The sequence below is a fragment of the Camellia sinensis genome, chromosome 6, assembly GCF_055761805.1.
Source record: "Camellia sinensis isolate YWXY chromosome 6, ASM5576180v1, whole genome shotgun sequence".
Lineage (NCBI taxonomy): Eukaryota > Viridiplantae > Streptophyta > Magnoliopsida > Ericales > Theaceae > Camellia > Camellia sinensis.
The window spans coordinates 29,533,415-29,556,044 of record NC_138966.1 but is presented as its reverse complement, the minus strand read 5'-3'; the positions used below and the strand labels follow the sequence as shown (position 1 = coordinate 29,556,044).

General features: G+C 32.5%; 2 protein-coding genes across 7 annotated transcripts; both read left to right on the top strand.

Annotated features, from left to right (window-relative positions):
- Positions 1-8,013: 8,013 nt before the first annotated feature.
- On the top strand, positions 8,014-12,116 carry LOC145793242 (DUF21 domain-containing protein At2g14520-like). Its single transcript, XM_082876013.1, has 6 exons — positions 8,014-8,073; positions 9,621-9,782; positions 10,393-10,506; positions 10,614-10,700; positions 11,044-11,183; positions 11,283-12,116. Exons 1-6 carry the CDS (start codon positions 8,014-8,016, stop codon positions 11,401-11,403), a joined length of 684 nt encoding a protein of 227 aa, XP_082732139.1. The 3' UTR covers positions 11,404-12,116.
- A 1,821-nt stretch (positions 12,117-13,937) lies between these two features.
- LOC145792607 (homoarginine-6-hydroxylase 2-ODD-233-like) lies at positions 13,938-18,265 on the top strand. Of its 6 annotated transcripts, none has more exons than XR_014332111.1 (6): positions 13,938-14,042; positions 15,019-15,137; positions 15,238-15,390; positions 15,692-15,772; positions 16,783-16,982; positions 17,992-18,263. XR_014332111.1 is itself a non-coding variant. In XM_082873557.1 (3 exons), the coding sequence occupies exons 1-3, from the start codon at positions 13,971-13,973 to the stop codon at positions 16,871-16,873; spliced, it is 282 nt and encodes a 93-aa protein (XP_082729683.1). In that variant the 5' UTR covers positions 13,938-13,970; the 3' UTR covers positions 16,874-17,131. The 6 variants fall into 6 exon arrangements, 2 of the variants coding, with proteins under 2 accessions (XP_082729683.1, XP_082729684.1); XR_014332110.1 differs by having other exon boundaries at positions 15,660-15,772; XR_014332109.1 differs by lacking the exons at positions 15,238-15,390; positions 15,692-15,772 and having other exon boundaries at positions 17,992-18,133; positions 18,221-18,257.
- The last annotated feature ends 4,365 nt before the right edge of the window (positions 18,266-22,630 follow it).

Here is a 22,630-nt window from a genome sequence, read left to right as displayed (position 1 = left end):
GCATCACATCAAGGTTGTGTCTTATTAAATTGTGCTCCTAATATGGCAATTCCAAAAATATACTCTTTTTTTTTCAACTATGAGTGTGGGTCCAGCTTTCTCCTTTTCCACATGTCTCCTATGCCTCTCTTTAAATCCATCCTATATTGGGTTAAGATGCCCTCAAATTCTAGTTGTAGCAAAATCTCTGATCTAGACAACAATCTCGGTTTGAGACTCAATTCCTAATTGCCATCAAATGATATTTTATCGTTTCGAAATTTATGTTCACTAGGTAGGAATCTACGATGACCTAAATATGTTTATTTCCTACCATGTTTCAACCAACACGATTTAGTTTTCTTATTGCAACATGGACATGCATATTTGCCTTTTGTGTTGGCTTATGCCATAAAATCGCTAATTGTCCTTTACAAAGCTGCATGTATTTGAAACATTTGACTTGTTGACGTATCAAATGTAAAGACACTGTTAGTCCATATATAGTTCCTTCAACTCCTCAATCAACGGTTGCATATACACATCAATTTTGTCATCAGGTCATTTGGGCCATCGATAAGTATAGACAAAATAAAAAATAGTTGTTTCATGCAAATCCATGGTGGCAATTTGTATGGAATGAGAATAGGCCAAGTGCTATGAACTGTGTTGATCGATCTAAATGGGTTAAAACCATTAGATGCTAACCCAAGCCTTACACTTTGACAATCATCAGCAAAGTTAGTATTTCGACGGTCAAAATCTTTCCATGTAAGTGAGCTAGCAGGATGTCTTAAGACACCATTATCTTGTCATTCCTCTACATGCCATCTCACGAGCTTGGCCGTTTTGGATGACATAAACAACCTCTGCAATCTTTGCTTCAAAGGGAAATACTTCATCTGTTTTGTAGTTGTTCATTTACGGCCTCCATGAGGAACATTTGAATTATCAACTCCATTTTGTTTCCACCTAGAACTTTTGCATATGGCACATTCATCAAGATTGATGTACTCATTTCGGAACAACATACAACTATTGGGGTATGCATCCCACGTCTCATATGTGAAGCCCAAATCTATAGTGATCTTTTGAGCTTTATAGTAAGAATCAAGAAGTTTCGCACCCTCAGGGAAAGCTTCATTCGACAACTCAAGTAACATGGTAACAGACGTGTCACTCCACTGATTAACACCTTTATATGCAGAAGTCGAACAAAAAATGACAAAGATGTGAACTTATGACAACCCGGATACAATTCAATCTGAGTATCCTCTAAAAGTTTGAAATAATTTGCAGTCTCTACATCTGGACCTAACTGCGGATCAGTTGCAAGTGGTTCTGCAACATTAGGATTAGTTGGTGCCTGTGGTTCATCACCCACAACACTTTTATTAGGAAATGGAATTCCAGTAACATCGTGTATCATTCTGACCATATCATCTCTAATGTTTTCATTCACTAATGCTTCGTTATCTTGGTTACCATATACATAAGTATACAACTCTCTATGATTAATCTAATATTTGTGTTTGTTTAAAAATCCATTTGAAATCAAGTGCTTTCGCACACTATCTCGGACAGGATGATAGCAATTCTCACATTTCCTACATGGACAACAAATCATCGAACTTGTAGCCTTATTGGTGTATGCAAACACCAGAAATCGATTGATCCCATTCATGTATTCTCTCGACATCCTAATTGGCAATTCAATCCAACTCTTGTCCATTTTGTTTAGTTCTCCTAAATATATATTTTGTACACACTAACATGCATATTAATTAACCATCATAACAATTCTAAATAGTTCCTATATCAGAAATGCATCATGATACCTATCCATTAAAATGAATTGAGTCTTAATAGAAATTAATAAATGAGTAACTAATAAGTATAGAAAAAAATTAGCACATATCATGCAATCATATAATAGTCGATGGACATAAGGTCCAAATAAAATCGTCAATAATCATGCTTCATTCATGCTTTTACAAACTATCTCATGTATTATAGTCTCCTTTTTCCATGTTACGAAACCTAAGGATCATAAACCTGATATTAGATATTTTTTCTAATTACTACTCCATAAGCCAAACCTATAACTTTTAATAAAAACTAAAATTTTCACTTTATCGGTTTTCCTGGCATTGTTCCGAGCAACCAAATAGTTTGTAAAATAAAAGAAACGCAAGGGCATAGTTATCCAACAAAACGGCCTACTTGTCAAACATGTATTGTGGTGAAAGATATCTATTTAGAGGAAAATATAGATAAAAAATAAACCAACTTATAACAAATTTTCAAACTGAGTAAAAAAATAGTTTTTTCCTTTCTTCTTTCTAGTTGACATGGCATACATTCACTATATCTACGGTCCTTTTTAGAAATTGAATAATCTAAACCACGTCAAAATAAATCATTATACCAAGCTCCAATTAACAAGACAGAGGTGCCAAAACCTACTAACCCATCTACCTGACCATGCGATAAACCATGATTAAGATTTTAATTCAGAATCCTATAATCTCAAAAAGGAAGAAAAGAAAAAGAAAAATGAACAGGACTTTTCGTATATATAATTCTATACAAAAACATAACTCATCTTTGAAAAATCTAGAAATCCCCTAGATAGATAATGATTTGTGATTATGTATCAATTTTAACCAGTAAATAGCAATCCCAATCAAACAATCAAAGACAAATCGACACAACGATTTTACGTGGAAAAATCACAATTGGAGTGCCTCCAATTTCAATAAAAAAACCACGGGCAAAAGCCACCAAACAATCCACTAAGAAAACATAAAGGAATTAAACAAGTGTACTCTCAATTATCTAGCGAATCCATACCCGAATCGAACCGACCCCTATGTGCCTTTTATAGCCACGTCTTCACCTCGGAATTGTCTTGTACAATGTTGAATCCACAACAAAGATGTCGAATCCATGGCGATGAGCCACTCCAGAATCCACCAAAGCTTTAAGCTCGAATTCCCCAGAATCCACCGAAGAATAACTCTTTCTTTTGTATTGAATGAAACAAACAATGATGTATTCTTCTCAAACCACGAGTTACACTCAAACAAACATCAAAGAAACTAACAAAGAAATTCCAGAGGAAAACCCTAATATCTAAGAAGAAGATCTGGCAGCTGTAACCCTAAACTCGGACTGAAACACATATTTATAGAAAGTAGGGCCATGATGCTCGCTCGAGCGAAGAGACTAAAACGCGTGTTTTTCAAGTGAAGTTGCAAACATGATAGAATTAAGATCACAAACTCCTCTGCATAGGCACAATTCGGGTTGGATTCGCATCTAAAAACTCATAGCTTCACTGAAATAAAAGAGCGAATAAAATTACAATTGAAAAGATTTTTGTCAAACGTGATTGCTAAGAATAAAAACCTAACAATCTTCATTGCCTGATAGCATATATACAGTTTTTTTTTTTTTTTTTTTTTTTGTGTCTTTTAGATTTATTATAATTGCTTTTTTGTCTTATTGTATTAGGTATTTAAGGGTTTTTTTTTATTTTTATTTTTTATGTGATTCCATAGATTCATATTAGGAACATTTTTTTTATTAGTAATTATATAATGAAGGAACATTCAAATAGGGTTCTGTTCTATGTAGAAAATTGAACTAAACACTCAATCAATCATACAATTATAGCTCATTCATTGTTCTTTCGCTACTTAGGGTTTTTCTCTACTGTTGCTATTACTTTATCGATTACTGTTGTTGTTTTTAATTTGTTGTTGTAATTTGTATAATGGAGGAGACTATTTTAGCTCAAGAACATGATGATTCGTCTTAACACTATCACCATCAGGTGATCTTTTCATATTTTCCTTTCTTTCTCTGTCTCTTTCTCTCTCTGTATATATATATTATATAAGATATATATCGAAAATTAATTTCATTTACGTTGTTGTTGTATGTGAACAAGTTGATTCATGTGATCTTTTCATATATATATATATATATAGAGCACACCCTATGTGAAATTTAAAATAATTATGGCAATTATGTGAAGTAGTTAAAATTCACCTTATGTGAAATTTGAATTAATTATGGCAATTATGTGAAGAAGCTAAAATTTGGGCTATTTTTTATTGGGTTATATATATATAATAGTATAAAAATGTGAAATTTAAAATGACTAATGGGCCACTTATCACTGGTGCCCAAACATGGTTGCTGATGCATATTGCTCTCATTGCAAATAGATTTTGTGTTGGAAGTACAAACAAGCATACCGGGAAGATTCTTACATGGTTTTTGAACAATAACACAATTATGCAAAGACACTAACAGTTTTTAGCAAGAAAAAGATGTGATACCCAAAATTGAATAATTAAGAAAGTGAAATACATGCAGAGCATTTAGGACATTCAAACAGGAATAACATCACAAATGAAGCTACCAAACAAACCCTAGAAATCGAAGCCACCATGAACAAAAAAAATATGAACCCAAATCATCAAAACCCTTGCTTATATGAAATAAAATTCTGAATTCATCACACATTGAACATAATGTTCAAAACTCAAAACACTTGATATCAGCACAAATTACCTTGATTTTGAACGAACTTTGAACAAAATATCCAAACATCATAAAATTATTTAGCATCTATAATATACGTATATGTTTCTTTTCTGACCTTGCTTGTTGATTGGTGAAATCAATCATAATCTGGGGAGACCCATTAGAGGAAGATCATTTTTTTTTTCTCTTTCCAAATAAGCGATTTACGAACTAAAAGACTGAAGATGATCAGTTCTTGATAATGGTTCCTAATAAAGCCATCACAATTGCAACTTACGAAGGCAAAGAATTCTCAAACACTACAAATGTGAAAAAACCCAATTCAAAAAGACGATGTGAAAAGATAAATTATAGAGCAATAACAAAACTAGTGTACCTTGAAATCAAAGGAAGCAATTAAGATTTGATAATCATATGAACAGTTGGTATTTTTGGTATATAATAGTTGTGATAAAGCTTGTTCTAAGTTATGTGTCTAGGGTTTGATCTAAATTATTTTTCTAGTTAAATCCAATGAATAGAGTTTGAATCCAATGAAGGAGAAAGAAGAGAAAAAGAAGAGAGGACAGGCTAGGAGAGTAGAGGAGAGCTATACCTGGATGCCGGAGGGAGAACCGGTCGGTAGTCGTTGCCACTGCTAGAGAAATTCTGTGAGGGTTTATGAGAGCGAAAGAGAGAGAGAGAGAGAGAGAAAGAGAGAAAAAGAGAGAGAGATTGTGAGGGTTTGCGCGAGTGAGAGTGAGAGTGAGAGTGAGAGGAAAGAAGAGGAGATGAGATAAGGGTTACTTGGGTGCTGGAGATCTACCCACATCGGTGTTGTTATCGTTCTGAGAGAGAGAGAGTAAGGACTGGGCGCGAAAGAGATAAAGTGAAATTCGGGCAGAGAGGACTGATGTATTTTTTGTTTGATCCGAAGAGAAGTCTGAAAGTTTAGGAATGAGTGGGAAAGAGGGAGGGAGATGGGAAGGAGGGCTTGAAATAAAATTAGGAATTAAGTTTTTGCGACGAGTTTAAGGATGGTTGCGAATGAGAAAAAATAAAACCTTTTGTGATGGACTAACAAAGGGTGTTGCAAAAAAAAAAAAAAAAAAAAAAACAAAAACAAAAACCAAATAGAAAAATCGCGCAAGACGGTTTTTTTTTTTTTGTTTTTGTTTTTTTTTTGTTTTTTACGACAAGTAACGTATTGTCACGTATAATATTACTTTTTGCCACGATCTTGGATTTTTCATCTCTATTAATGATATTTATTCGGTGTCTTTTTGTGAGAGTCAATTGTCGTTGCCAAAATGTTAATTTCACGATGATTTTTTTTTTTTTTTTTTTTTTTTTCTTTGCAAAAGCTTGCTTTTTGTGACGATTTTCAAATAGTCGCAAAAAAGTCCATGTCTAAAGCCTCATTTTCTAGTAGTGTAGGTAGCCCACGTGAATAGGACAGCCCAAGTGGCCCAAATGATGTGGATTACTTGTGTGGCACTGATGTGGAATATATTTTATTATTATAATTATTTTATGATATTATGTCTAGTTGTCGTTAATAATATATAATTTCTTGGGATATTTTATCATCTTTTTTTCTAGTAAATTCTATATCTTTAGCAACACCGGTATTTAGTAGATTTTGTAAAAAATTACAATGTTGTTGATAGTTTGCTATTAGAACTAGTAATTGATGACGATTTAATAACATATCTTGAACATAAAAGTGGAGATAAAAACTCAAAAAAAAGGAAAAGATTTATTACTTCTTATAGTTTTAAGATGCTTTGATTTTAGGCCCACTATACTTCCAAAATAAGAACTGTATCTATGGAGGGATTTCTTTAACATCATTGCATAATTTTTAGCTTCGTTATGTGCTCTTGAATAGAGTAGTATTTTGGGTTTGATTTTTGTGTGATTTGGACTATAAAAGGGGGGGGGGGGGTTGAAGTGGTTTCTTTTGAAATGTCGTTGGAATGGCTTTATCGATGAGAAGTGTGAAAAATATCGAAAATTATTGGATTTCTCTTGAATGGAATTTTTGGAAAGAAACATATATTGTTTTGGAAAAACCTTCAAAATCATTATAAATTATTGGTCTTCAATAAAGATGAGAATGGCGGGGAAATGTTTGAACCCTTGTTGATTTGGATAGTAGAGTTGAACATGTAATATTACTCAAAATTCAAAATCATGAATTTATATCTGTTGTTTGAAATTTATCATTTGAATAGAGATATTTATTTTGGGCTATCGGTGAAGGATACCTTTGATTGTTGTAGAAATTGTATAGGGAATGGGTTAATTAAAACCACTCACTCATGCATATTTCATTTGAACATTGCTTCATACTTATACATTGAAATGGATCATTTTTGAGAAAAATTGGTGAATACTTTAGAGAATATGGTTAAAGGGTGTGGCTGTGGTTATTTTTATGTTGGCTTATGTGTCCTTGGTGAAAGCCCAAAAACCCTTGCAGTTAGGTGCCGATCCTTCCAGTTAGTATAAGTAAAATGGCTTTGGTATTGCTTGTATAGCCAACTAGTATACACGAACCTAGAGATTCCCAGTGTGTGTATCCACTGCCCTGTGTTCTGTTTTGGAAGTAATGGTTTATAAATTGAATTATAAACTTGGCATTGCATTGTTTGCAAGAGAAAATGCATCGTTTTTGTAAATGGCATTCATATGCATTCACCATATGGCTGTGCTAAGCGTCATACAGATTGTTAAATTAATCTTTACTGGACTTTAGCTCACCCTATGTGGAAACCAACTTTTAGGTACTGATGATATGTCTCCGCCAAGGAGTTAGCTTAAGAGGACTGTGCAGCTAAAGGCTTGTTCTATTTTTGTTTGTAGATGTATTTTGTATAAGCCGATGGATTTATTTGTATTGGGCGTCGACCTACTTTTGTTGTAACTAAGCGTTGTCTTGGAAATATGTAGCCATTAGGGTATGGACTTGATTTTCTTTATTTTTGATTTTATGTATATCTTTTACATGCTATAGATTCATAGCTTAGAATCAATAAATGTATCAATGCATGTGACATCATCTTTTGTAACACATCAAAGGAATCAATGAATGAATGACAGTTCTGATAACACATCATGTATTGAATAATTGAATTTTATTAGCTTGCGCACATCTATCAGGTATTACGAGAATATCTATTGTATAAAATTATGGGGCGTTATAGCGTAGATTTGAGAAGTGTGAACATTGCCTTTGACCCTGGTGATTCTCTTTCTCAACTAGGGTTTCGATCTCATCAAACGCCATTCCTCCAACCTATTAGGGCCACAACAACATCAACGTCTCGACTCCTTTCATCTCTGACACTGCTGTGCCAATGGCGCCATAAAACGACGTCGCTCTCAACTAGAACCGGGCCGTCGACATGACTTGTCACAGTAAGTTCTTCATTAATATGGTATGAACTTGAATGGACTAACCCTAGCTTTAGTCCATTCTCGAAGAGAGCTTCAATGGCATTGTCTCTAGATTTAGAATATTTAGCTCTTGTTAAGGCTTTCCATGAAGAGAAGGCAAGGAAAGAAAGTGAGAGAAGTTGGTGTAGAGTGAGTCGCCATGCCAAAACCGCTAGACCTCGTGGCTTTCCAGCTTTTGAGTGAGCTTGTAGCCTCGATTGTCGATGCCAGAAATACAACCGGTGGCTCCGGGGGTCATCATCACGACCACATCTACTTTCTTTGTCTCTCTCTTTCTTTTTCCCTCTCTCTCTAGAGTGGAGGTGGAGACGAAGATAGAAGAGGAACTTTTTCTATCTTTGATTTTGATTTGGTGAAATAAAGAGTCTGCTAGGCCCCAATTATTAATTGTTTGCTATTTGGCCTGTTTTTTACTCTGATTAATTAGTTAATAATCAGAGTAAAATATTGGTTATATTTTGGTATCTTTCTCTCTCTATATGTTGTGTTGTTTTTGCCTTTTTTTTAGATTTTCTATAATCTCTAACACATGTTATTTATCATTGTATAACCTCATTGTACCTTAAAGTAACCAGTATTGAAGCTCTGTTTGGTAAGAGGAGAGAGTCTAGTGTAATGGGAGAAGAGAGAGAAGAGAAATGGAAAATAGTCTCTGTGTTTGTTTGATTTGAATAGATGAAAGAAAAATTGAACACATAAGTATAGGGAAAATAAAAGAGAGCAAACTCTCATATCTGTTCAAAAAAGTGAACAGATAGAATTTTATTTGGACAAATATTTAACTAGATAAGGGAAATTTAAATTGATAATATTAAAAAATTGATCAAAAAAGGTGAAAAAATTTGAACAGATTGGAATTTTTTTTGAAAAGATAGGAAAAGAAATTTGAACAGATAGTCAACAAAAGTCAACAGATAAATTAAGTGGTAAAATTGAAAACAAAATGTTCTTCAAAATAAACAAAAAGACTTCTCACCAAATTATTTCACAAATGGTGGACCTTTCACTAACAAAAAATATCCACTGGACCTAATCTCTTATATCCTCCTTAGCTTGGACTTTTTAATAATTATCTCATGAGAAAACTGTGATTACTGAAAGAAAGAAAATGACATAGGTTTCCTTACTTCACACATACACACACAAAAAATAAAAATATAATAGCAAATCTAACCCATTATATCTCTAGCATCTCTAGCTTACTCCTTTGGTGACATAACCCACTACAAGAAAAATGAGATTTAACGACGTTCATTTAACGACGTTTTTTTAAACGTCATCTTTTTTAATATTTTATCACGTTTGATAAGCGCCACATTTTTTTAAAAACAAAACGATACCGTTTTTATAAGAGAGGGCGTGTTAAAGCGCCTCCAAATGTCCAACTCTCCCACGCGCAAATGTACAACTTTCCCACGCGCGCGCGCTCTCTCTCTCTCTCTCTCTCTCTCTCTTCAAATGTCTTATTTTGGGTCAAGGACCCAAAACACTCGCTTACTCTCTCACTCACTCTCTGGATCGATCTCACTCTCACTCTCTCTCTCTCACAACCCTCTCTAAACCCTAATCTCTCTCAACCGATCAAATCAACCTTCTTCAGCCCCGTTTGATCCAATCTCAGAGCGATTGGTGATTTATCTCAGATCCAATCTCAGAGCAGTTGGGGATTCATCTCAGATCCAATCTCTGAGCGATTGACGATTTCGATTTTGATTTCGAAGTTCTCTCTCTCTCTCTCGATTTCGAAGCGCCACCGCCGCCACCATCTGCACCGGCGAGGGGAGCGAACACCATCGTCTACTAAGGTGAGCATCACCTGATTCCCGCATTAGGGCTATGGCGATGCATTGATTGAAGCCTCGATCATCATCGCTTTTACATTTATTGGTAATTATTCCCAAAATATTTAAAAATAATAATTTATTTTCTATATTTTTAGTGTTGTGTTTGGGTTTACAATCAGTGTTTTGAAGGAGTTGTAGTGATAGACAAATTTTCTTCTAAAAATCTGGTTCATTTTCAGCATTTTCATTATGAAAGGACAATGTTGATTTGGTTGTTGATTTTCGTTTGTGCAGAGAAGGATCAAGAATTGGGGGAAGCCTTAGAGAGAAGGCAGTTGAAGAGTTTCTGTTCTATATGTATTCTCTCTTCTGTTTAATTGCCATTCTATATATTTTTTTAATATAAATAAATGCTAGTCTGAATTCATCTGAATGTGTCTGCCCATCTGTTCTGATAGAAAAAGTGCTTATTAGAAAACTTGAGTTATGTTCTTGTAGCATGGATACATTTTCTAAAGAAGTGCTTTTAGAAAACTCAAATCTATTTTTCGCATCATGATGTTTCAATTTTCCTGGTTAAATCAGCATGGTGAATTTGCATGTGCTAATTACTACTAGTCTGTGTGAACAGATTATACCACAATCTGTTTGTTCTAGACATGGGTTGGCTATTGGTGCAGCTGTAGCCCCATTTGTCCGCGTTCTTGTTTGGATTTGTTTTCCTGTAGCATATCCAATAAGCAAGGTACTTGTGTTTGCTCAGCACTATTGCATTGCATTACTTAAAGCAAATTCATTGGTTGGTCTTTCTAATTAGTCTTCTTGGCTACCCTTATTGTCTGTGATTTTCAGCTATTAGATTTTCTGTTAGGACATGGACATGTAGCACTTTTCCGTAGAGTTGAGTTGAAAACACTAGTTGATTTGCATGGTAATGAGGTAAGTAGACACATTTGTGAAAGTATTATGAACTAACGACATTATTTTTATTTTATTTATGATGCAATCTGGTCCATCCCCCTCCCACCCACCCACCCACCCACACCGAAAAGAAAAAAAAGGTCTCCAATTGAGGAATCCTTAAAACATCCATCCAATACTCCTCCCTTTTTCCTACAAAATGTGCTGCTTGCAGGAATTTTAATTTTCTCGTCTATAAAAACGTCTCCCGAAGTTAATGTTATCCCATTTTTATTTTTCACTTCAAACTCCATTGCAAAGAGCTTCTTTTTCCTTCTGTTTTATCTTGTGACTTGATAGTCTTTTGATTACCTGTAAACAGGCTGGAAAAGGTGGAGAACTCACACATGATGAGACAACAATTATTGCTGGAGCACTTGGGCTTACTGAGAAAACAGCCAGTGATGCCATGACTCCCATATCTGACACTTTTGCTGTTGATATCAATGCCAAGCTTGACAGGTGTTGCATGCTTTGGAAAACTTTTGAATAGAAGGTTTACTTGAAGTCTTTTTTAACTTTGTTTTGATCATATATATGATGATGCTTGATATCTAATAGGGAGCTGATGAATTTAATTTTGGAGAAAGGGCATAGAAGAGTGCCAGTCTACTATGAGCAACCTACAAACATAATTGGACTTGTTTTGGTAAATTGTTTGTTTGTGCTTCATGTAATTTGAAAATAAATTGTTTATTTTGTCACTCTTTGGAGAATGATCATTTTTCAACTGACTTTAGTTTATTAGTATGCTCATTTTTTAAACTTGACATGCTGTTTTAGAACCATCTCTGCTGATTTTCATTTTCTCTTACCCTCCTGCTTCACTCCGCCCTATCTAGAAAGCATATCTCATAGTTTGGGACCTTAAACTATAAAACATAGTAACCACTCCTGGATCATTGAGAACATGAGAAATAAGCTAATAGGCCTGCTGAAGGACTGCAACTTTACTTTTTTATGGCCGTAAGATTTATAATTGTCTCGTACTGCTCAATTGGGTTAACTATAAAGTACATAACCTATTATGAAGACTCTGACAGTCTTCCTGGAAAGAGAACAACAGTTTGGGAGCTTGACAAGGGTATGTAAAATGTCTTACAAATCACGTTAACTGTTGTATGCAATTTTGGACAACAGTGGCTTCAAAGGATTTCAGGCTCAGTAAATACTTACACTTGGCTTAAAGGAAATGCTTTGCTGAGAATGAGTGAAAATTCTCTGTTATAAAATGTCTGGGTTTGCAATATTAGACTTTTCATTGTTTTATTTTATCTAATATCTAATATGTTATTTGTTAATAGAAAGTAAATGTATCTAGCAATCAATTATACACTTCACGCATATTTATCTGTTCACATGTATTGTATGTATCATTTCCCTTAAATAGGATGAATGAACCTTATAGCCAAATAAATGAGTTTTTGGTTTGTGCTCCAAGGGTAGTAAAATAGTAAGAAAAAATTATGGCTACATCTCAAGGTCACGGGTTGTGGAAAGCAAGTTTTGCATTTTAAGGTCATATTCAACAAAAAAAATATGAAATAATCTTTGCTGAAAAAATATGAAATAATGTTTGCTGAAATATGAAATAATCTTTGCTGAAATAACCATTTGGTTCCAAAAGGGTTGATGGGTCTAATCTCCCAAGCTGTCTATGATGGTGGCCACCACATCTTAGGGTAATTTCTCTCTCTCTCTCTCTCTCTCTCTCTCTCTCTCTTCTCCACTCATAAACTCCATTATTTATTTTTTTGCAGAGTGATTCCAAAAACTCTTATGCCTAGAGAGGTAATTCACTGCACTTGTTTCCTCATAATTTCAGTTAAGCTTGGCATACTTGTCAAAAATAAACTAAAAAATAGTTAATCTTGCCATCCAAATTTGGTTATGCTTGTGCTTGATTGGGTTGATAACATATTTTGTTCAGTTTAATGGGCTTTTTCACATTTAAATTGACATGCAAGGTTTTGCTCTTATTGTTTTGGTCTTTGTTTCTACATTTGTGCCACTGTGTTGCAGGTATCAAGCATACAATTACAAGATGACCTTTTGTCAGTGTTAGTTTCTGGGCATAAGACCACTGGTTCTGTGTTAACTTGGATAGCATATCTTCTGAGCAAGGTATTACATATAGTACCTTTTATCTTAATGAGTGTACCTTTTATCTTAATGATCTGTGTCTCCATTTTCTGTTGTTTACCATAGTAGATTCTATACTTCTTGAGGATTGGCTTGATGTTGATTCAAGGTCTAATAGTAGTGTGTCAAATGACAAAGAGGAAAGTGGTTTTATTTATTTGAACCGTTATATTGAAATTCATTTATCTTTGCTTGTGACACTACACATTTGGCTTCTTCCTGTTGGTATAAATTATTAACTGTAAACTTATTCTTTTTAAAACACAGGTTGATGTGGGTGTCACATCAGGTTGTAAAATGAGTCTTATCAACAAATTTTATAAAATATTATCCATTTGTATGTATTTTGTGTTCTATTATGTATTTAGTTTTTATGTTCATATCATAATAGAAATGTGATAATAATAAATGTGAATGTAACAATTTGATGCAAAGTTGCCATAAAGAGCTGAGCTAACTATTTGGCATGTTCCTTTCATGTGGGGGCCGTATATTGTTCCCACAATTTTCTTATTGGATTACTTGGATCTGAATGGGGTTGGCAACATGGAGAGGTTCTTTCCCAACTGTGCCATCATGTGAGGGAGGCTTTTTCTTCCTAGTTAAACAGTTTAATTGCACAGAGAATTTTCACAGAATGTGACATAAATGTGAGATAAAAGGTAGCTCTCACACCTTTGTTTCACATCTTTGTCACATGTTCTGTGAAATTTTTCTGTATTCTTGACATAACTGTGTCTAATTTTACACAATTCAACTGAAAAAATTCCCTCAACTGCTTTTTAGATTCACATCAACCACTTTGGGACTTGGTACATTTTTAATTGTGCTATTGAAAGTGAAATTTATCAACAACAAAAAAAAAAAGATACTTGTAAATATTGAATGATCTAGGCCCCATGATGCCATGTCTTAACATTTCAAACCCTTGTTTTGTTTTGTTTGTTTTATTATATTGACATTATTGTGTTGGTGTAACTACCATTCTCTATCAGGGACACCAGTGTGAGCATTTCATACCCTGGTGTCAATGGCGTTGGTACCAGCACCGGCGGAAGCGGTTTTGTTTGGTTTTCTTCTCAGGGGTATGTTTTAAAATCAGAAAATATGAAGAAGTTTTTTGACTATATACAACTTCCAAATTTCAATGTTGCTGCCAATGCTATAGAAACCTTTAAGGTAGTGTTTTCTGCTAGTAAACATTTACTACCTACTTAATAAATAAGCGTGCCTACAATATTAACTACACAACAAAAGAGCCATTCTTTAGATTTACATGTGTAATACTTAGTAGGCACAAAATATAGAATATTATTAAACTATGAAAGTCTTCAAAAGCCATGTATCTGTCTGTTTGTTTATATGTGCATCAAAATTTTGCCTTTTTTCTTTTTCCATTTTTTTGGTGGTGGTATTGCCATATTGTTGTTATTGTCGTGAGTGTTGGTGTCTGTTTATGCACATATCATATTGTTCTTTGGTTACAACATGCCTACAAACTCTTTAATGGTGTGTATGTCTGATTTTTTTGAAGAAAGTGATATGTGGTTAGGACTAAAAAACACTTTTAAGTGAATGGAAATGAAAATGCATATTAATTCTTGGTTTTTTACATAGACTAGGATTATTTCAGACTTTTGTTAAATATAGTAAACAACAAATTATTAACTTCAACAGTCATTTCAATATCAGTCATTTCAATATTCATCTTTGTTTTCAAAGTATTTTATTTTGATTGGGGCAGTTGTTTACTGACCCTCAATTATCTTCTCTCTTTGTTGTCTTGTTGGATACCTACTATCATTTTGAATTCTTAACTTCAACAGCAGGACTTCAGGAACTTGTTTGATTTAGATTATTAAATGTGTTTTTGATTATTTAAATAGGTAATTAATGAATAAACAAGTTGTGTATAATCATATTTGGTTAGCATGTATGATTGTTTACACATAAAAACAAACATATTTGGTTAAATAATGAAAATGGAAACAGGGTCTAAGTTTAACCAACATTGGATTGATATTTCAAAAAATGATAGTTTTTTTTTTTAATCTATTTTAAAATCAGCCCAAACATCCTAAACCAAATTTTTATTTGTTTATTAATATATATAAATACTTTTTAATATTGTTTTTTATGTGTTGTGATTAATCAGAAGGGTCATGGTATACCCAATTCCATTATCAAAGAGGTTGGAAATGTGGCACACAAATTCTTTAGTCTACCTTACGAGGAAAAACTAAAGATTAAAATATCTCCCACAACTGGATACAGGTATGCTCCCTGGAATAACTTGTGGCATTAGTATTTTCTTTTTCGTTTTTTCACTTGGAAATTGCTTCCTAATTTGACTGAGTTAACATTTTGCACACAGAGGGTATCAGCGGATTGGCGAAAATATAACCAAAGGCATCCCTGACATGCACGAAGCTATTGATGTATGTTTTGCCTAATTGGTTCTGAAGTTTTGGTGTTTGTGTTGCCACTATGAATAGTTGATCAGGATGCTGATATAACCGCACTAGAGGTATGATCATCGACTCTTTCTTTTAATTTTTAATCTTTTTTTATTTTTATAATTTTGGTTTAAAGAAAGAAATTTCTCACTCTTATCATTTATATACTAACCAATACATTTGTTTACGAAACCTCCAGGGTTAAATTCTGTTGGTTTGAAAATGGCGTAATACTAGATTCTTGTTTTTAATTTATTTCTTGTTCCATTCAATTTGGGGTTTAAAATTTTAATTTATTTTGCTGTTATCTTATTTAATGGTTTTTTTTTTTTTTATCAAGCCAAAAGTAGTGATTTTAGTAAATTGTTGAAGGTGAGAAACCAATCTGGTGAGTGGATATCCGCTCCTCCAGTCCCCGGCACATTTGTTTGCAACATTGGTGACATGCTAAAGGTACCTAACTTCACACAACTCTCCAATATCTGATACTGTCTTTCATGAGGCGGAAACCCTCTTGAAACCTGGAGAAAATTGGAGATTTTAACAAATGGACTCTATGAATTAGATTCTTGATCTTTTGACTACCTACTTGTATCCTTTAAATTGGTCCACCTAGGCAATGAAACATTCCACATGCGCCATGTCCTTATCTCCTCTCAAAAGAAAGCACCCAAAAATGAGGCCACATGTGCTTGATTAAATTGCTTAGATTGTTGATATTTGACATGATGTGTGCTTTTATTGAAAAATTGAATACAATATAATAATTATAAAATCAAATTTTCATATGAGCAATTCTTGAATCTCTGTACCTTAATTACACTTCTATGCCTTGAAAAAAATAGCAGTTGTGTTATTGTTTTCTACAGAGATTGAATCAACACAAGATTCCTTACCTGCAACAACCAGGGACTAACTTGGTCAATAGTTTCCTTACTTGCAAGTAACACACCAATTTCTTGAAATCACAACATATATTTAATCAGTTGAGTAGAGGTTATACTTGTATTATTGTCCTTGTGTATGCCAATTAGTTTTGTTGCTGAAATAACTCTCTTCTCTGTTTACTATATCTTTTACAGTCTTTGTTTCCTTATCTTTCTTTCTTTCTTTATGCATTGTGCAGTTATTTATATACATGTCTGTCTATACGTGTGTATGTACCTTTATATAATGATGTATCATTGTTGTACTTTCTATAGCTTATATAATGATGTATCACTGTTGTACTTTCTATAGCTTTTAAAGATTGTGCCTAATTGCTTGTAACACATAAGTAACATTTTTATATTTGTCTACTGTTGCCCTTCTGACTAGCCATTTCCTTTTTGAAAAATGCCATCATGCTAGAATATTTACTGAAGCAATGGCAAATCCATATTGACCTCATTTTTCTTTTTGAATGATTATGATTGTTTTCTCATATTGCTCCCTGAACTTGATTTCCCCTCTTCTGCTTACAGACCCATGATAAAACTTCCAGCTACATTGGTCTGGTATACTGTTTTGCTTGTTAAATGGGTGCATGCAAAACATGGCCTCCACAAAGCTTAACAGTTCTGCACCATTGCATGGTGTTGTTCGATTAGCATTGCGCACAAGTACGTTTAACTGCTCTGCAGCTCAAAAACATATTGGATACTCACCAGTTGTCTCCTTGGAAGTAAGTTTCTTAGTTGGGTAGTTCATGATTATCTAACCCTGCTCTCCGTAATAACAATGATGTTGCTCAAGCTCCATAAGAGATTGGAATTCAAATCTAAGCCGTTGCATATTTTTTAATATTTCCCCTTTTTTTGATTTATTCATGTTTCACCTTTTTTTAATATTTTTTTGATTAAAATATAATATTAAAAAAAAATTAGTATGTTATGTTTTGAATGAATTTTTATTTTTTTTATAAAAAAACATAAGGAAAAAAAAAAGGGAATCATTATTTTATATAGATGGTTACTTTTTGACTTAGGAGCTAAAATCAACCCTTCCCAAACAGTGTAGTTTACTTAGAATTTTTCATATCTCACCGGTTGGAGTAAATATCGAAACATTGATTTTGGGTGAAGGTTAACAAGTGCTTTCTATACATTGTTTATTAACAAGTGCTTTCTATACCTTGTTTATTATTGAGATTATTGTAAAAAGTGTTTTTAAAATGGTAAAAAAGTTCTGAAATATTTTAAAGGAGTGAAAAGTGTTATGAAATTATTAGTAAAAAGGATATTGCGTTTTAAATTGTTTGCCTGTTTATTTTTTTTATTTTTATTTATTTTTTCCTTAGAACATTTGTTAACAGAACCCATGATTTTTTAGAACACAAGATTCTCCATGCCCAAATCGTTCTACCACATGCATTTTTAGCCATATAAAATTTATGTCTCGAGATTTTTATCAAATCATTTTGACATATATATGACTAAACATCTTTGTAGTTGTTGATGTATAGTGGATGTAGTTGGCATTAATTACTCGACCACATATCTAAGTTAAATTAAATTTGAATAAAGATATTTTTGTTATATATATTTGTGACCTGTTGCTTTAATTTCTATGAATATGTAAGCGATGGGGCAGCTATCTCTGTTTGTCGTGTCGCTTTTTTATTTTTATTTTATCATAATCAAACCTCAGCTCCACATATATATATTTGTTGCTGTTCATGGCTCCACCCACAGGCACATCAGAGCTGCTTTGCTTTCTCTCCTGTGCCCCCCCATCATCAGGTCCCAACTCTTGCCCAAACTTGATGACTTCATGAGGTGCCACCTCAGCAATTGGGACAACACACTCGTTGACAATCAACAAAAAACCAAAGAGGTGTTTGATTTAGTCATTTTCTTTTTCTTTTTTCACAATGTTGAACTGTTTTTAAGGTACATGTGTTGCACATTGTTTCTTGTTCAGAAGAGCTTGCCAAGAAACCAAACATGACATGCTTTATTCTTAAATTATTAATGGTGTATTTTCACACCCTACTGTTATGTAATATTTGTGGATATGTTATTTTATGGGTAATGGTGATTGGTGAATTGGAAAGTGAATTTATGTGAATGCATTTGCTATCAATCTCCGTTTATATGTATTATGTATTTTTTTAGTTTAATCACATAAATTAGCACAATTTCAAAAAAAAAAAAAGAGATATCACGACGTTTTTTAAAAAACGCCACTTAAACCTTAAATATTAACGGTGATTTTTAAAAAAGATATGACGGCGTTTAAAAAATGTCGCTAAATGTCATAATGACGTCATGATGTTATCAAGTAAGACATTTGGCGGCGTTTTTAAAAACGCCGCCTATAATTTAATAACGACGTTTTTAAAACGTCATAGAGTTATAGCGACGGCCGCGTCCTCGACGCTTGGTGCTAAGCGTCGCAAAAAGAATTAGCGGCGTTTTTGAAATTTATAGCGGCGCTTTTTAAACGCCGCTAAAAGCTAAATTTCCTGCAGTGACCAGTTTTGATAATAAAATAAAATTACAAACACACCGGCAAACATCTATCAAGCAAGCATTGTTAAAATTCTAGCTCATTCTATACACTTTGGTGCCATCCAACTACATAGGTTAAGGCCTGGGTAATGACAAAATTGTGTTTGTTGAAAGCAAGAAAAAGGGTAAATGCCAAAAGCTTTTTTTGTTAAAAGAAAGGAAATAATAGCAACCTATGAAGCATGGGTACTTTAAAAAATATACCGTACCCGTATCGGGTACTTACCGGCATATGGTACGTCATATGGTATTTCTGCATACGTAATCGGGTATATAAAACACGTACTCAAATTTTTTCTTTTTAATTTTTGGCTTACCCATACGTACCTAATAGATATCAAAGTCATACCATACCTTAGTTGAAATAATATTTTCTTATACTACAGTGATAAAAACTCTTTTCATTATACTTTCTTTTTTATTTTTTGTTTTATGCTTAGCATGATTTTAAATTAAACTATGGTTTGTAAATTATTTAACATATTAATATTTAATATTGATTTGTACCTTTACTTTTGCCATTAAATGTTAATTGTAGGTTGGACCTTCAGAAATTAAACTATTTAATTAATTTTCTCATTATATTATTATTTTTTTTTGACAAGGGTACGAAATCGTACCTGTACCCTATTTTTTTTTTAAATTTTACCATATCGACGTATCCGTATCATACCAATACCGGAGCTTGTACCCGTACCCGTACTTCATAGATAGCAACCTATCCATATCATTTGCAAAACATCAACAACTTAGATTTACCATGTTTTCATGTCCTGGTAATGATAAAACTGTGATTATTCAAAGAAAGAAAATGACAGAGGTTTACATCACACACAAGCACAAAAAAACAAAAAAGTAAATAAATAAAATAAAAAATAATAATTAGAGTTGTTTCGCAGTCCCATTGGACAAACACCAATTCACTGTAAATGCATCTTATCTTAAGTATTTGTGAGCCTGAGATTCACATTAGAAGCAAATCTAAGCCAAAAATGTCTCTAGCATCTGTAGCTTACTCCTTTGATGTCCTAACAGCCATGTTTCTTCGGCTCTTTGAGTGAGTGAATTGGACTAATAGTGAGGAACGGTCACGTAGAGAGTGTTTGGTTGTAGAAGATTGTGATGAGATTAACATTCCAAGGAGACTAGCATTCCCCCCTTCTTGGTTGGACTAAGATGGAAGGAAAACACATGCGATCATAAATTTAGTAATGGAATTAATGTATTAAAATATTTTTAATATAATTTTTTTTTCAAATAATTTATTTGTGAAAGAAGTATTAATTTTTTTTAATAAATACTAAAAAAAATATGATTTTTTTTTTTAATGTTTAGTGAATTTTTAAGCAAAATTTATATATTTTTAAGTGTCTCTAGATTAAGTGGGCTTAAAAAAGTAAAAAAAATAATTATTATAATATTAAAAAAATACTAAAAATTAAAAAATATTAATTTTATATATTAATATTATCTCTAGTATTACTAATTTCAGTGGCAGAGGGAGGTAGGGACTAGGGGGGTCTCGTGGCTCCCCTAAATTTTGGGGTTTTTTTTTTTTTTTTTGCAAATATAAAGAAAATATTTTAAATAAAAAAAATTACAAAAATATTATTAGAGTGAAATGTCAATGACATTTAAAATTATGAGAACAATAATGGTTGTTTTGATTGAAAATGAAGAGACTACTATAATCTATATTATCTATGAAAATTTTATGAAATTTTTTGAATGTAACGGTGATGTCATTATTATTGACATGCAAGTATAAGTAATCTCATTATAAAGATATTGTTAGTTACATTTGACATGTGAGGTTCACTCTTTATGTGTTTATTTACTATTAATTGGTGATATCATATAGTAATGATGACGTGGTATTACCATTATATTGAATTTTTAATCAAATTTTGCATAAAAAAATAATTTATCATTATACAATTTATTTTAAGACTTATATATATATATATATATATTTTTATATTATCCATGATACACTAATTATAAATAACATTATTTTTTTTATATTTCTCGAAATCAATCGTAAAAACTTGCTTGAAATATTTTTTTTAAAATTTTCAATATTGTAATTCGTAAGTGCCCCCTGTAATTTAATTTCCTGGCTCCGCCATTGACTAATTTGGTAGTATACAACAAGCACTCTTTATCTTACATGTCTAACCTAATATCACCACACTCTACACTAATAATCTCCTCATTTAATTTTACTATACTCTTAATCTCTTCCATCCTGCGGTGCCAAACAAACAAAGCCAACCAATTTTGATAATATCCCATAAAAACCTTACTGTAAATAAAGTTACACAAACACACCAGCAAACATCTATCAAGCAAGCATTGTTAAAATGCAGGCTCATTGTATACGCTTTGCTGCCATCCAACTTCATGGGTTTTATTTTTATTTATTTGTTTATTTATTTTTTTGGTTTTGGTTTTGATTTAAAAAAAGAAAAAAGAAAAAAGAAAAAAAAAAGGAATCTATGCAGTTGGACAAAGGTTTGTCATCCCTCAACTCTTAAGTTTGAGGTAATGACAAAAAAAAGAAAGAAAGAAGAAGCTACATATGTTAAGGCCTGGGTAATGACAAAATTGTGGTCGCTGAAAGAAAGGAGACTTACATTGGACCACAAGACAAAAAAGTCCTAGGATTGTATGGCTCAAAAGTTTTTGGTTCTCAAAAACAAAGAATTTTCGTTTTCATGATGTCACTACAAAATCATATTAAGGGTGGTTTGGGATGATCTAAATAAGTGTATTTTTTAATTTTTTATGAAATATAGGTTGTGTTTGATGTGATAGAGAGGTGATGTGATTTAAATAAAATGATATGAATTAAATATGATAGTAACTTTTTAATTTTTTGACTTTTTTAAGTTATGACAAACAAGGCATAAATTTTATAAAAATCTTACTATTAGTAAATCCATTAAATACATGAACATGTTTCTGGTCCTGCTTGGTGTAACTGTGAAAAAGTGATTATAGATTATGGCTTAACAGATTATAGATTATAACTTTAAATATAAGTTGTTAGCCTATTTGGTGCAACTGTGGGATTATTGATTTAATCAACAGAATAATGTTTGGTTGCATAAGCTGAAAAATAGCTTTTTGCTGTGTAATGTCTTTTTTGCCTTTATAAGATATAAAAATTGTTCTTTTTTCATTTCTTCAGTTTTAATTTAAAAAAAAAATTATTTCGTTAATGAAAGTTAATATAATTAGTATAAATTAATACAAAAATTGATACATTTCATTACAACAATTGTTATTTCATTTTTTTTTCAATTAATATCATTTAGCAACAATTGTTATTTATTTATTTATTACAATACCAAAGAATTTAATATCAATTTAAAATTCTTTTAATAGAAGTTATTTGATTGAAATAAATCTATATCAATATTAATTGAAATAAATTGTGCAATTTATTTCTTTATTTAAATTGTGCAATTTTGCAATTTATATCAATATTAATTGTGAAATAAATTATGCAATTTATTTAATGGATATAAATTGCATAATTTATTTCAATTTATATCAATATTAACTGAAATAATTTTTTTTTTAAAGTTGAATGGCAGTTAATTGAAGTAAATTGTGTTTTTTTTTTCATCATTTTTTTTCATTAGAATTATGCAAAACCATAGCCACTGCCGGTGGTCTGCAAGAAACCCTAGCCGGCAGCCCCCTTATACTCCTCCTCCTCTTCATCCCTCCGCCAGAAGCCCCCTACAAAACCCTAGCTGCAATCACGAAGAAAGAGATAGAGAGAGAGAGAAAGCTCAAGCTCGTTTTGTTG

Bases quoted from the DNA above. Each gene is read 5' to 3' on its own strand.
- LOC145793242 (XM_082876013.1), top strand. From the start codon at position 8,014: ATGGCATTGTCTCTAGATTTAGAATATTTAGCTCTTGTTAAGGCTTTC. The intron at 10,507-10,613 runs GTACTTGTGTTT...TGTGATTTTCAG, and splicing joins TAGCATATCCAATAAGCAAG to CTATTAGATTTTCTGTTAGG. The intron at 11,184-11,282 runs GTGTTGCATGCT...GATATCTAATAG, and splicing joins ATCAATGCCAAGCTTGACAG to GGAGCTGATGAATTTAATTT.
- LOC145792607 (XM_082873557.1), top strand. From the start codon at position 13,971: ATGAAGAAGTTTTTTGACTATATACAACTTCCAAATTTCAATGTTGCT. The intron at 14,043-15,018 runs GTAGTGTTTTCT...GTGATTAATCAG, and splicing joins ATGCTATAGAAACCTTTAAG to AAGGGTCATGGTATACCCAA. The intron at 15,138-16,782 runs GTATGCTCCCTG...TTCTGCTTACAG, and splicing joins TCTCCCACAACTGGATACAG to ACCCATGATAAAACTTCCAG.